The 13603-nt window shown below is 32.6% G+C and overlaps 1 protein-coding gene across 1 annotated transcript in view; it reads left to right on the forward strand.

The window, feature by feature from the left end:
* Positions 1–13603, forward strand: part of PIEZO1 (piezo type mechanosensitive ion channel component 1) — a 3550337-nt gene that overhangs the window by 978105 nt on the left and 2558629 nt on the right. Inside the window, exon 3 of the mRNA XM_044081575.1 lies at positions 11637–11759. Within this exon, the coding sequence (XP_043937510.1) occupies positions 11637–11759 (123 nt within the window). The remainder of the gene's footprint in view (positions 1–11636; positions 11760–13603) is intronic.

The following is a 13603-nucleotide window of genomic DNA, read 5'->3' on the forward strand; positions in this document are numbered from 1 at the left end:
ATCCCAAAATTTCTTTGGAAAGTTTTGGCAAGAAAGGCTATGGTAATCCTCATTGTTCCATTTTGGCCTCTACAGGTGTGTTATCTGATTCATCCTCCCTGGTGCCCACTTCAGATGTTTTTGCTCATCCATCTGGGTCGCCCTACTTGGATATTTAAGCCCTCAAACTGACCACCTAGTTTCTGCAGTTCTGATGATGGCTAGACAGTCCAGGCTTTCTTCCCGATTCATTCATGTTTTGATGCCTTCACAAGAACCTTCCACCAGGAAGAGCTACAAACGTAAGTGGAAAAGATTTTCTATCTGGGCTTCCAGCAATAACTTGGATGCCTTTTCGGACCCTCTTTAAGCTATTTTGGACTTCAGGCATCTCTCCAGCTCTCTCTTTCACTGTAGTCAAAGTTCAACTAGCAGCCATTTCCAGTTTACATATTGGGGAGAACCATTCTTCCATTGCCTCCCTTTGATTGTCTAAAGCCTTTCTTAGGGGTACTTCCCTTCTCCAGTTTCCACTCAAGGATCCTGTTCCCCTTTGGAATATTACCTTTTTGTTACAGGCTCTGACAACTCACTCCTCTTTTGAATCTGGAAAACTATATTTGTAGCGGCCATCACCTCTGCTAGGAAGGTTTCAGAATGACACTCATTCTAGTAAACCCCTTTATTTAGTGTTCCACAAGGACAGCGTTACTCTAAAAACTAATCCTTCATTTCTTTCAAAGGTAGCTTTTGAGTCGTCATTCAGTCTCCCTGTTTTCTTCCCAAATTTCTTCAATAAAGGTGATTACGTTACATTTTCTGGACATGTATCATTGGCTTCAGTTTTACTTGTATCACACGAAAAATATTCAGAAGACTTATTTGATTCCTTTTCCACAGCCAAACTGGGAAAAGGGGCATCTAACGTGACTCTCTCTCTCATTGCTTAGAAGGTTGCATTTCATATGTCTAAAAAGAAAAGGGTTTGCCTTTATCCAGAGCTCACTTGACTGGATCGGTGGCTGCATCTACTGCTTTCCCTCCAAGTATCACGACATTTGTGCTGCTGCTACTTGGTCCAACTTTCATACCTTTATTTCTCATTGTAAATTGGATTTACAGAGCATGTTTTGGTTCAGCTGTGCTGCAGAATATCCTGCCATGACACCTCCGTAGTGTAATAGTAGCTGGGAACTCTGTCCCATGCATCAAGGAACAGATGGAAGAAACCAAATTAGATGCAAATGTTATGTACTTACCATAATGATAGATCTGTATTGTCTACTTCTGTCATTCCTCATCTTTCCCTTGGATGTTTCCTTGACTGCTGGACTAACTGTGCTTGTACCTATCATGACTTGGGCTTGTACTCTTTAAGCTCTATGCTTGGCAGCTGTTGGATCTTATGAATTATTTAGTTTTATGTCTGGGTATAATTTCCTTTATGCCAGTGTAGGTGCAAACTTAATTTAAGGTAATTCTCTTCTGAGAGAAGGTTATGGGTAAGGCAAGGAACCTAAGCACTAGATACAAAGTCTGAGAGTGGCTGAAGCCGGATTTGATAATTCTGTTGAGGAAGGATGAAAGCAAACAACACAGATCTATCATTATGATAAGTACATAACCTTTGTTTCCTTCTCTTGCCAATGCAAGCCTTGGAAAATGACTGCAATGTACTGCATGAGTATATGTCCATGTATGTGACTGTGTCTGAAGGATGAAAGCAGACAACACGGATCTATCATTATGATAAGTACATAACCTTTGTTTCCTTCTCTTACCAATGCAAGCCTTGGAAAATGACTTTGCAATGTACTGCATGAATATATGTCCATGCATATGACTGTGTCTGCACAGTGTATTAGTTTAATGCACTTGCTGTAACTTCATGTACATTAGATTTTTGTGTTAGGTTTTAAAATGATGCTACAAATCTGTACATTGATGCAAGTGCATTAAACTGGTACACTGCAAACAGTCACATACACAGACATACTTGTGCAGTACATTGCTAAGTCATTTTTTTTTTTTTAAACAAATTTATTGTTTTAACATATAAGAGAAATATCATAACAATTTTATACAAATAATTAAAAATAGGTATTATTATAATATTCAACAAAACAACTAAAGTATTTACAAAGACATCCACTACAATCAGATCAATTAATTAAACTAAAATACTGTGCTATTGAAATTAGAATTTTTTTAACAAATTTTGTAAATTATCCCATACAATAAAATGTGATGTTTTTCTAGTTGTTCTCATTCTAATTGTGCTTATTTCCATATGACACATTATATTCATAACATTTTTAAATTCATTGAACGAAGGAGGTGTATCTGAAATCCAATTTCTAGTTATTATTTTCCTAGCCACTGCTAGGATAGACCATAACAAGGGAAGCTTAATCTTTTAACACATTGAGGTACAGGTGTGTTGAATAATATAAGAGACTTAGAAATAATGAAATTATCTGTAAAAGAGCCTGCAAAAATTCATTAATTGACTTCCAGTATTCTTTCAACTTCATACAGTCATAAAACATATGAGCCCAGTCAGCATTAATTTCTACATTACATCTCTTACATAGATTATCTTTATTATTAATTTTATTCATCATCAAAGGTGTATAAAAGATCTATGTAAAAATTTCCATGTATAAAGTCTCCAGACAATGGAAGATGTAGTTCTATAAGCAGATTCCAATATATATTGTTTATCTTGTTGAGTTGGTGGGTCCCCATTAATAGAGGTGAAATAATTCCAGTATGAATCTACATTGTAAAAGTTTCTTGTCTGATAATTTTATGTATATATGAAAGTTTACCTTTATCAGAAACTTTATGCTGTAAATTTATTATCAAGTAATCAATCAGTTTTGGAATAGATTCTTTAACTGTTATAGACATTAGATCTATTCTATCAATGAGATGTTGTCTAAAGATCTGAACCTCTAACCAGCAAGTTTCTCTTAGATCAAATTCTTGTTTTAAGAAATCTAGATTTTTAACTTTATTATCAGATATCAGCTGATACCAGTACTTTAGATTATTATCTATAGCTAAATGAGCTCCTTCAGAAGTAGATGACATAAGCATACCCTGAGTATAAATTATAGGAATACAATAAAATTCCATTCCCTATACTTAGGGTGCATGAATATAAAGTTACGATAACTAATAATAATATTTAATGGGTAACAGACCATATGTTTAGGTGTAATAGGTGAAGTACAAAATTCCTTTAGCAACCACAACATGGAGTTATTTATAATCATATTTTTATGTGTTAAGGAGATTTTCATGAAGTGCATACTAATTAGCTCCCAATAATCTTTCCATTTTGTGACATATGACCGATCTATTAATAAAGTAATAACTTTTATAATAGAAGAGATAATATATAAATTAAAGTCTGGAAAAGAAATACCCCTTGAGACCAGCTATTAGTATGTTTCTTTAATGCAATCCTAGGTCTATTAGGTGCCCATAAGAAATTTAACATTAGTGTATTCAGTTTCTTGATAGTTATTTTTGTAGGTGAAAGTATTATTGATTGTATTAAGTATAAAATCTTGGGGAATATTATCATTTTAATAATTGTAAGTCTCTCCTCCATAGTAAAAAACATATTATTCCAGGTATTAAAAAGATTTTGTATATTAAGAAAACCGGTATTATAGTTATTATATATAATAGATTTAATATCTTTAGATAGTATTATACCTAAATAAGTTATCTGACCTGAGTTGGGTACATATTTAGTAAAATCACTAATGAGAGTATTTTTCGTGTATATATAGGTAGTATTTTAGTTTTTCTTCATTGAATATTAAACCAGAAATACTTTTAAAATTCATCATTTTATCAAATAAAGACTGCATAGAAGAATTAGATCCTGCTGATGTAATTAGAACATCATCTGCAAAAAGTTGAATTTTTGATGTTGTATTTTCTTCTATTTCAAAACCCTCCATGTCAGTACTGTTTCTAATCAAATTAGCCCAAGGCTCCATTACTAAAGTGAATAATAGTGGAGAAAGTGGACATCCTTGCTTTGTACCTTTAAGAATGGGTATTTTTGTGAAACATATGTTCCTACCTTAATATAAGCCAGCGTTCCTTTGTATAAATGCTCAATTAAATTTACAAATGCATCAGAGAAATTTGTGCACTTCAGTAGGGTAAACAGATAGTCCCAACTTACTGAATCAAATGCTGAACCTATATCAAGACTAATAAGTGTTAAATCTTTCTTTTTCCTATTTGCAAAATCAATTAATGTTAAAGTTCTTCTTATATTATCAAAAGTATTTCTATTTACAATGAAGCCCGTCTGATCTATGTCTATAATGCGGGGATAATTGTCTTCAATCTATCAGCAAAAATACTCATAAACATTTTATAATCAACATTAAGTAATGAGATGGGTCGATATGAAGAACATCTAGTTGGATCTTTATTAGGTTTTAAAATTGGTGAAATAAATGTATATTGCCAAGATGGGGGTTATTAACTCAGTTTGGGCCAGAATAAAACCTTATGTATTAATGAATATGTAGTTTTAGAAAGGATTTTATATATCTCTGGTATAATACCATGATTTAAGCTTATTTATTTGTGTAATAACTTCTGTATATGAAATACTCTTGTCCAATAGTTTAATCTGTTGTTTATTAAGCTTTTTATTCATGTTTGTGGTTATAAACTCCTTTATTTTATCTTTAGGTTCCATGTTAATGTTGTTATGGTTAATCTTGTGAAAGTGATTTCTAAATTCATCCAGTATTTCTGGTATACTAGAAACATTCTTCTTTTCCTTAGAGAAAAGATTTCTTTGATATGGTTTTGTTTATTCAATCTTTTGTTTTATTTTTAAGTCTATGTAAGTATTTGGGGCTTATTGAATAAGACAAAAACTTGTATTTCTCTAAAGTTATTTTAACTTTATGAGTTAAAATTTCTTTGTATTTCTCATTTAGTTTGTTTATTTCTTCAATAACTTTCTTGTCCATAATATTTTCTTTATTATTATGTTTATAAGAGTCTAGTTTACTTTGAATATCTAACAATTCCTTATCCCAAGATTTCCTTTTGTTATTATACCATCTGATACTTTGTCCATATAGATATGATTTTAAGGCATCCCAAACATAGACAATGGAGACTTCAGGAGTATTATTTATGTCTAGAAAATGTTGTACTTCTGAAAGTATATATTCTTTATAGTCTTTTAGCTGAGTTAAGTATGCTGGTATCCTTTTGATCTGAACATTATGAGTATTTTTATCATGAATTCAAAAACAATTGAGTTATGATCAGATATAGGACATGAAATGATTTTGGAATTAATTAAATCTGTTACCATCTGGTTAGAAATAAAGACCCTATCTATTTTTGAATAAGTTTTGTATCTGTTAGAAAAAAGGTGTATGGTAATGATTTTGACTCTGTCTGATTATTAATATCATTCAAATGATAAGAATTAGCAAAATCATTTAAATGTTTTGCATTAGATGTAATTCTTCTTTTCTTTATAGTGGTAGTATCACTTTCATGTAGTATACAATTAAAATCACCAGCTAGAATAATATCCCCTATAGAGAATGATATGATCTTATCAATATGATGTTTCACTGTATTAATACCAATTCCAGGTATCCAGTATACATTAATTAAAGTGTAAGTCTTCCCATTAATTTGTATTGTAACCATACAAAACATTCCTTTGTCATCCTGATAAGACTTAATGGTTTTAGGAATGGGCATACTTTTATTCCATAAAATAGCCACTCCTCTTTTTCTGAGTGTGCTCTGAACTAACCAATACTGCATACTTATTAGTGGCTAGTTTATCAATATCTTTTTTCAAGAGATGGGTTTCTTGCAGGAAGACTAGATTGGCCTTGTGTAGATTAATGTATCTTATTAGGCTTGCCCTTTTACACGGATTATTCAATCCATTAATGTTTAAAGAAATTCCTTTTAAATATGTCATTCGGCATTTTTAAAACTCAAGAATCTTATGATCGAAATAACAAATAACAAGATAAATAATGTTACATCTCCTCTTTTAGGTGTACCTTTAAATATAGCTGTATTTATTAAATCTCTTATGGGATTTTGTATAGGATTCAATTTTGTTTGTAGTGACAATGAGTGTACAAAATATATTGTGGATGTCAAAACTATATACATATAACAATGAACAAGTGAAAATAATGTAAGGATTAAACCTTGCATCCCGCCTGGAGTTGAAAACTCCAACTTAGAGCAGTATTTACTACTCAAGTTAACCCGCTACCCTAAGCAGCAGTACCTCAGCTACCACCTTATCAATTTAATACTAGTTATATTTAACTGAGGTTAACAGTTTTCAATTTAATTATCTATCAAGACAAAACTACACATTTGGTAAAACAGCATCGTATAAACTAAAATAAACTTTTTTTTTTTTTTTTTTAAAAACTGTTCATACTATTATATAGATCTATGTAATATATAACACTTGAATTCTAATAGCATTCAAATAATCTTAATGTTAGAAATCAAGAGGAGAGAAAATTATGTTCTAACATTCATTTAAATCAAAAACTTTGGCTAATATGATTCAGACATTACATGCATTAAGATGCATCTATTTTCTGTCATGTGAATTCTATCAACAGCTTCCAAAAAAATCTTGAATTGTTTGTATATGAGCATTTACTTAAACTCATTATTGTCAATAGAGTAAAATATTGTATTCATAAAAATTATTATAAATCATATTGCATAGTTATGCAGATTCTCAGAAACACCTGCGCTATTACCTAAAAAAAAAAAAAAAAAAAAGCCATCCCACACATAAACACAGACACACACACATATACACACACACACACACACACACACACACACACACACACACATACATATACACATACACATATATACATAGATACACACACACACACACACACACACATATATATATATATATATATATATATATATATATATATATATATATATATCTGATCTCACTGAGTTGTGTGTTAGTAGAGCACTATCCTACTTGCTGTCCCTAGAATAAATCTGTCTGCTTTATACAAAATAATGCACAGCAAACACATATTAGTAACCAGATTTTACAATCATGTTAACCTACTGCTTTAAAATATGTCACATGACATTTCTTCCAGAATAGAGTTATAAGATTATTTATGCTTCCCAATCAGATGAATTAAATGAGTTATAGTAGAGTATATGTTTGGGACACAAGTTTTTAACACAGATTATTATGCTACTGTTAAGTAGATTTTCAAAAACATTTAAATAAATGTTTCATTTTCTATGCCTTCTAAAATAAGATATTTACTTGCTACAAGAAACTGCATCATCCAAACTCATCATAACTGACATATTTTATGAATAGAGTATTTTTCCTGAATCTGTGGTGTGTCAGTGTGATAACCTTGTCAATGTTTATACTAACTGCTTTCAGTTTCTCTGTGAAAATTCTGTGAGTGAAGCTTCTGAGGAAACTCATGGACACTATGCATGAGACAGCCCACATCCCAGATTGTCTCCCTTAACATTTTGGCGGGAAACTTATTAAAACTTGTGGCAAACATTCATTTTGTCAATAGAGTAAAATATTGTATTCATAGAAATTATTATAAATCATATTGGATAGTTATGCAGATTCTCAGAAAAAAAAGCCATCACACTCACACACACACACACACACACATATATATATATATATATATATATATATATATATATATATATATATGATCTCACTGAGTTGTGTGTTAGTAGAGCACTATCCTACTTGCTGTCCCTAGAATAAATCTGTCTGCTTTATACAAAATAATGCACAGCAAACACATATTGGTAACAAGATTTTACAATCATGCTAACCTACTGCTTTAAAATATATCACATGACATTTCTTCCAGAATAGAGTTATAAGATTATTTATGTTTGTCAATCAGATGAATTAAATGAGTTATAGTAAAGTATATGTTTGGAACAAATTTTTAACACAGATTATTATGCTGCTGTTAAGTAGATTTTCAAAAACATTTAAATAAATGTTTCATTTTTTATGCCTTCTAAAATAAGACATTTACTTACTACAAGAAACTACATCATTTAAACTCATTATAACTGACATATTTTATGAACAGAGTATTTTTCCTGAATCTGTGGTGTGTCAGTGTGATAACCTTGTCAATGTTTATACTAACTGCTTTCAGTTTCTCTGTGAGAATTCTGTGATTTGAAGATTCTGAGGTAACTCAAGGACATTGTGCATAAGACAGCCCACATCCCAGATTGTCTCTCAACATTTTGGCGGGAAACTTATTAAAAACTAGTGACAAACATTCATTTAGCAGTGTAAATGCATCTAAACATGACAGAACCTCCACAATGTATTCCACAGATCATCACAGCCTCTATGCAAGTGAAATTAAACTCAAAATTACCAACAAGCAATAAAACTCAGCATTCTTCTCCCAACTCAATTTTCATACAAATCCTATTATTCACTGTGCCCACACAGTCTAAAGCATTTCTATATATTAATAAAGAAAAGAAAGAGAGTAGAAAATAAAAGGGAGTGAGGCAGAAATAAAAAAATGTAAGAGAAAGCTGTAAGAAGTATATACAATGGAATGTTACTTACTGTTTATATTAATAGAGTTAAAAATAAAACATATTATTTACTCTTATTTAGTTCTGATTATTATTAGTTAAAGCATGACAGATTATTTACAAACAAACATAAGCAGTATAATCAAGAAAGTATAATTAGAAATAGCATTTGAAGAACTTATAAACTTTTACAAGAAATAAATATGTTATTATTCTATTAATGATATTTTCATTACTGTTCTCTCCTGCCCTCCCCACCCTTTACCCACTACATAATCTAAATAGAATGTCATTGTTTAAACAAAGAAAATAATAAAAGAAGAAGGAAAAAAAAGGTAAAGATAAAAAAATGTATCAAATTACTAACCTTACTTTTTTCAGAAAGAAAAACAAATAGAGTCACAGCCTGCCATTAAATCCTCAGGCATTTTGACTGGTTATGAAACAAAACATTTCTTTGCACATAGAGAATAACTTTGATTAAATCTTTTCCAAAATATTTGTGGCTTTCTGGAAATGCAGGAACTATATTCAAAAAGATTAATAATGAACTAAAATGATGAGAGAAAAAAAACATAAATCATTTGTTTTTTAGTCTCTTCTTCTTCTCTGAAGTCTTCCAGGAAGCTTCAGTTGTCAATCTCTTTAATGAAGAACTAGCCCATTCCATTTCTTCTATTTTATCCAAAATCCTTTTTTCTTTGACAAACAGTAAAGCAGAGTCTAAATCATCGAAGACCTTAGGACCATCAGGAAGGAAGATTTTAAGCTTGGCAGGAAACAGAAGGTATGTTTTAAACTGTGCTTTATTAAGCACCCTTATTAGTCGGAGAAAAACTATTCATTTACCAATTACCATCGAAGAATAGTCAATGTCAAAGCACAGTTGTCTCATTAAACTTAACAGGAGCTTTAGCCCAAGCAGATTTAAGAACCATCTCTTTATCAAAAGATGATAGAAATCTAACTATAACTGACCTAGGATAGTTTTGTTAGAGTTAGTATTAGCTATAGATCTATGTGCTCTTCGATACCAAAAGAGAATGCTTCTGGTAAATCTAAAGTTTTAGGGAGCCATGTTGTTAAAAAAGAAGTAATATTGTTACCTTCAATATTTTCTGGCAGTCCAAAAATCCTAATGTTATTGCGCCTAGATCTATTTTCCAGGTCATCCAGCTTTGTTTGTAAATGTGTATTTTATTTCAGCAGAAACTCAGTGTTGATTTCCTGTTCTTGTATTTTATTTTCCATGTCATTCACAGCTTCTTCTATGCCTGTCATCTGGATCTTCTGTTGTTGCAGGTCCATATGTAACAAGTCTATTTGTTTTGTAGTTTTTTCTATGAAAGTGTCTATTTTAGTATCCATTTTATCCATCTTAGCAGTAAGTTGCTGGACTATAATTATCAGAGACTGAAGTTCTTTCTTGATGCTGGAGTCCTGAGAATTTGTCTTACTGGAACTCATTTCAGACTGATAAACTGACAGGAAAATTTCCAAAGTAATTTCTGACAGGAATATTATTAAGATTTCCTTTCTTTTTTAGATATAGTTCAAGAACTATATAAAACATATTTAGAAAGAAAATTACTTCAAGAATTAATTTTTTAAGTAATTAATTCCTGTCAATGTAATGAAATTGGTGGAGCTGAAGAAATCTGCTGCTATCCTGTGTTCATCCTTGGCCACGCCCCCGCTAAGTCATTTCTGAAGACTCACATCGGCAAGAAGAGAAGGAAATGAAGGTTAAGCGCTTATCATAATGATAGATCCGTGTTGTCTGCTTTCAACCTTCCTTTATGTACATTAGATTCTTCTGTTTGATTTCAAAATGATGCTGCAAATCCATACATTACACACCTCAAATCGCGAACTTAGTCAGCTGCCACCAAGTAAATGGGAGTGAAATGGTAGTATCATAGAGAATATTTTAAAAACTGTGATTTTAATTTTTCAGTAGCTGTAGTGATGTGTGTTTTAGAGCTGCTTCCAGGTCTGCCTTTAAGTAATTCAGAATTAATCATTAGCACGCTGCTTGTTTTGTGTACTCTAAGCTTATTCTTTTGAATATAAAATGGTATTTATTGTATAATTATGTTGTACCTTCTTTCTTGCGTGATTGTTGTGTAATAATTTGTGACCTCTAATATTCAGTTTTGACACATTTTTACTGGAAAATATGTCTGAGGAGTTGAAGATACTCCACAGGTCACACTGGTTGTTTTGCAGCTGATTGCAGACACACATACGTATTTGAATATTATATATTTATTTGAATTTGTTTACTGAGGCAGAGTACCTGGCTGATCTGAAAGGACTAATTTCAGTCTCATTTTATTATGTTATGCACTGTGCAATTGTACCATATAAAGTACTGCATTTGGGGCATTTTTCCAGCTTCTTTTCTCCAAGCGATTTTTTTTTTGTTTTACACTTCTTACCTCAAAATCTGTTATTTCTACATTTGCAGAGTGAATTGGATTTGTTCTTTCCAGCTACAAGGACTGAACTCATTTAAGTGTTTTTTTATTGTATTAAACTCATTTAAGTGTTTTTATTGGTATTAATCAGTTGTCACAATATTAAGTCTTGTGTGCTGCTACTTTTTTTGACATATATTCCTAATCTGTATTTAAAAGTTGGGATCACCTCAGTTGGAATTTTTAATAGTTGATAAATAAGTGTTGTTAAAACTAACTGCATGCTGGCTTACTATAAGAGCAGAATTAAAATTACAAGATGCTGTTTCTGTTTTTATATTTCTGGTCTAGGAGCTGAGTGGAGTTGAAGCTTTAGCGACATGGAGAAAACCTTCTAACATTTGTGTTTGTGCATCTTTGTTGAAAGTTCCAGGATGTGTGTGTTTAGAATTCTGAATGTTTCAAAGCATCTCAGGCAATGATATCTTCGTGCTGGACTAAATAATAGTACTTAATAAGACTTGATATGGTGGAGCCTTTATTAAACCATTTGAATAATGAACAGTAACATTGTTTTACTTTTTCTAGGTCACACTGGCCGTTTAATCCAAGCACTCCTGGCAATTAGCATTATATTTGTTTGCGCACACATAGCATTCCAGACGTGTCTCTATGTAGTGCCAGAGTTTGATGCAATCTTAGGATACAACTGTAAGTACCTTAATTTTTCAGTGTTGTATTGTCATTTTGTTTATATTTATGTTTAAGGTTTTAATTGTGTTATTTTGCACAGTTCATTTGATTTTTTTTTTGTTAAATCGTGATGTGTATTATATTTTTTCCTCTGTCTTTTGCTGACTGTCAGCTGTCCCTGTTCCTGTTGACCACCCCATTCATTCTTTCCCTGTTGGAAAGAGCTGTATGGCCCACTCTTTCCTGTGGTGAGGATCTGGGATGCCAGGAGTGGGACCATCGTTTATGCGGAACTTAGGCAGCATCTTTGCCACTGCTCATGTCTGGAACATACTGAAGTGGTTGGAGTGCAGGGGGCTGTGAAATAGTTGTCTGCAGCTCTGCACAAGATGTAATCATACCCAGCCCTCCTTGGAAGCTGCATCTTCAGTTCAGGCTCTGGCCCCCAATAGGATTTAAACCACTGAAAGTGTGCACAGGTGCACACACGCCACACTATCCTCCAAAAGAAGGGTGAGTGGGTCAGTACTTGCTACTTCTAATATCTTGCTTATTTCTAGGTTAATCTCCCTAAAGGGACGAGTCACCACTTCGCTGTTTGACCCTTGTAGGTTAACGTATTTAATGTGACTAGCCACCACTATTCTACAGCAGTTATAGTACTCCATTGTACTTTTCCCAAGTTGTATAAATGGTGAGGTTGCATATGCAGTGATTTTCCTCCCTTAAATGCTATGTCTAGTAATGGTTGTTCTGAGTATGTAGTGTTCTTAGTCATTTGCTGAATGTACATTTGCATTTCATCCCCAGTTTGTACTTGTTGAACATGAAGTATTACTGAATTAGCTTAGACTACTGCAACAGTGAGCTATTTGGGTTATATCCTGCCAAGGATATGACTACCATCCAGTTTTCAAAGTTTTAGGACACCCTCCATGCACCTTAATTTCTGTGTGTCTCAAGGAGAGCTGCATAAAAGCAGTACTTATGGAGCCAAAATCTTCAGTGCTTTCTTTCCACTGAAGTATGCAATATCTGTGGGGTTCATGGAAATGATTGTTGGGTAGTGATCCTTCAAGGCTGGACAGATAAGTACTCTTCTGGAGAAAATGTTCCACTTCAGAATTTTTCTAAGATAAAAACTTTTTCTTAAAATATATATATTTTATGCTAGGAAATGTTACTTTTATGGGCTGTCATGTAATGTAGAGATTTTTCATTGGTCAATACTACTTTGAAAAAAACTTAAATATTTTTTGTGTCTGTTTCTTTATATGGGTATAGAAACCTTGTCATAGGGTTAGAATATTGTACACTTTGGGACTATCCCTGAAAACCTAAAAACTTTTATTTTTCTGTCATATTTACTGACTCACCTTGGCTCCACTACCTGTCTTTCAGGCTATTTTTTGGCTAGCCACGGATCGATTTTTTAGGCTCTTAGGTTCTACTTTTTCTTGTCCACAAGAAGAAAATTTATTTGAAGTTTTTGGTGTCAGGCAGTCTCCCTCAGCCACCAAAAGGTGATTGCAGTGGCCAGACCTGGTTCTTTGGACCTCTTGTCATTGTCTCTTGGACCCTGTGTGGCTGTTCAGTTGTAATGGACAAGGAAGTACCAAACTCGTCGGACATCGAGGAAGTACAGACAACAATCTTGCATCATAGCTGGGCTGAAGTGTCTCATTCATGGGTAAGTGCTCCTGCCATGAGTTGGTCTTTTTTCAGGAAGTTTCCCTGGAAAAAAAAAGCAAAACGTTAATGTGACCTCTCCTGTTTCTGTCATTGTGGACAGAGCAGACCTGTTTGATTTTATAAAAGGATTGCTTCACACTTTTACGTTAAATCTTGTTCCTTCACTGACT

Source organism: Protopterus annectens, chromosome 8.part1, assembly GCF_019279795.1.
Source record: "Protopterus annectens isolate FY-2018-M chromosome 8.part1, PAN1.0, whole genome shotgun sequence".
NCBI classification, from domain to species: domain Eukaryota; kingdom Metazoa; phylum Chordata; order Ceratodontiformes; family Protopteridae; genus Protopterus; species Protopterus annectens.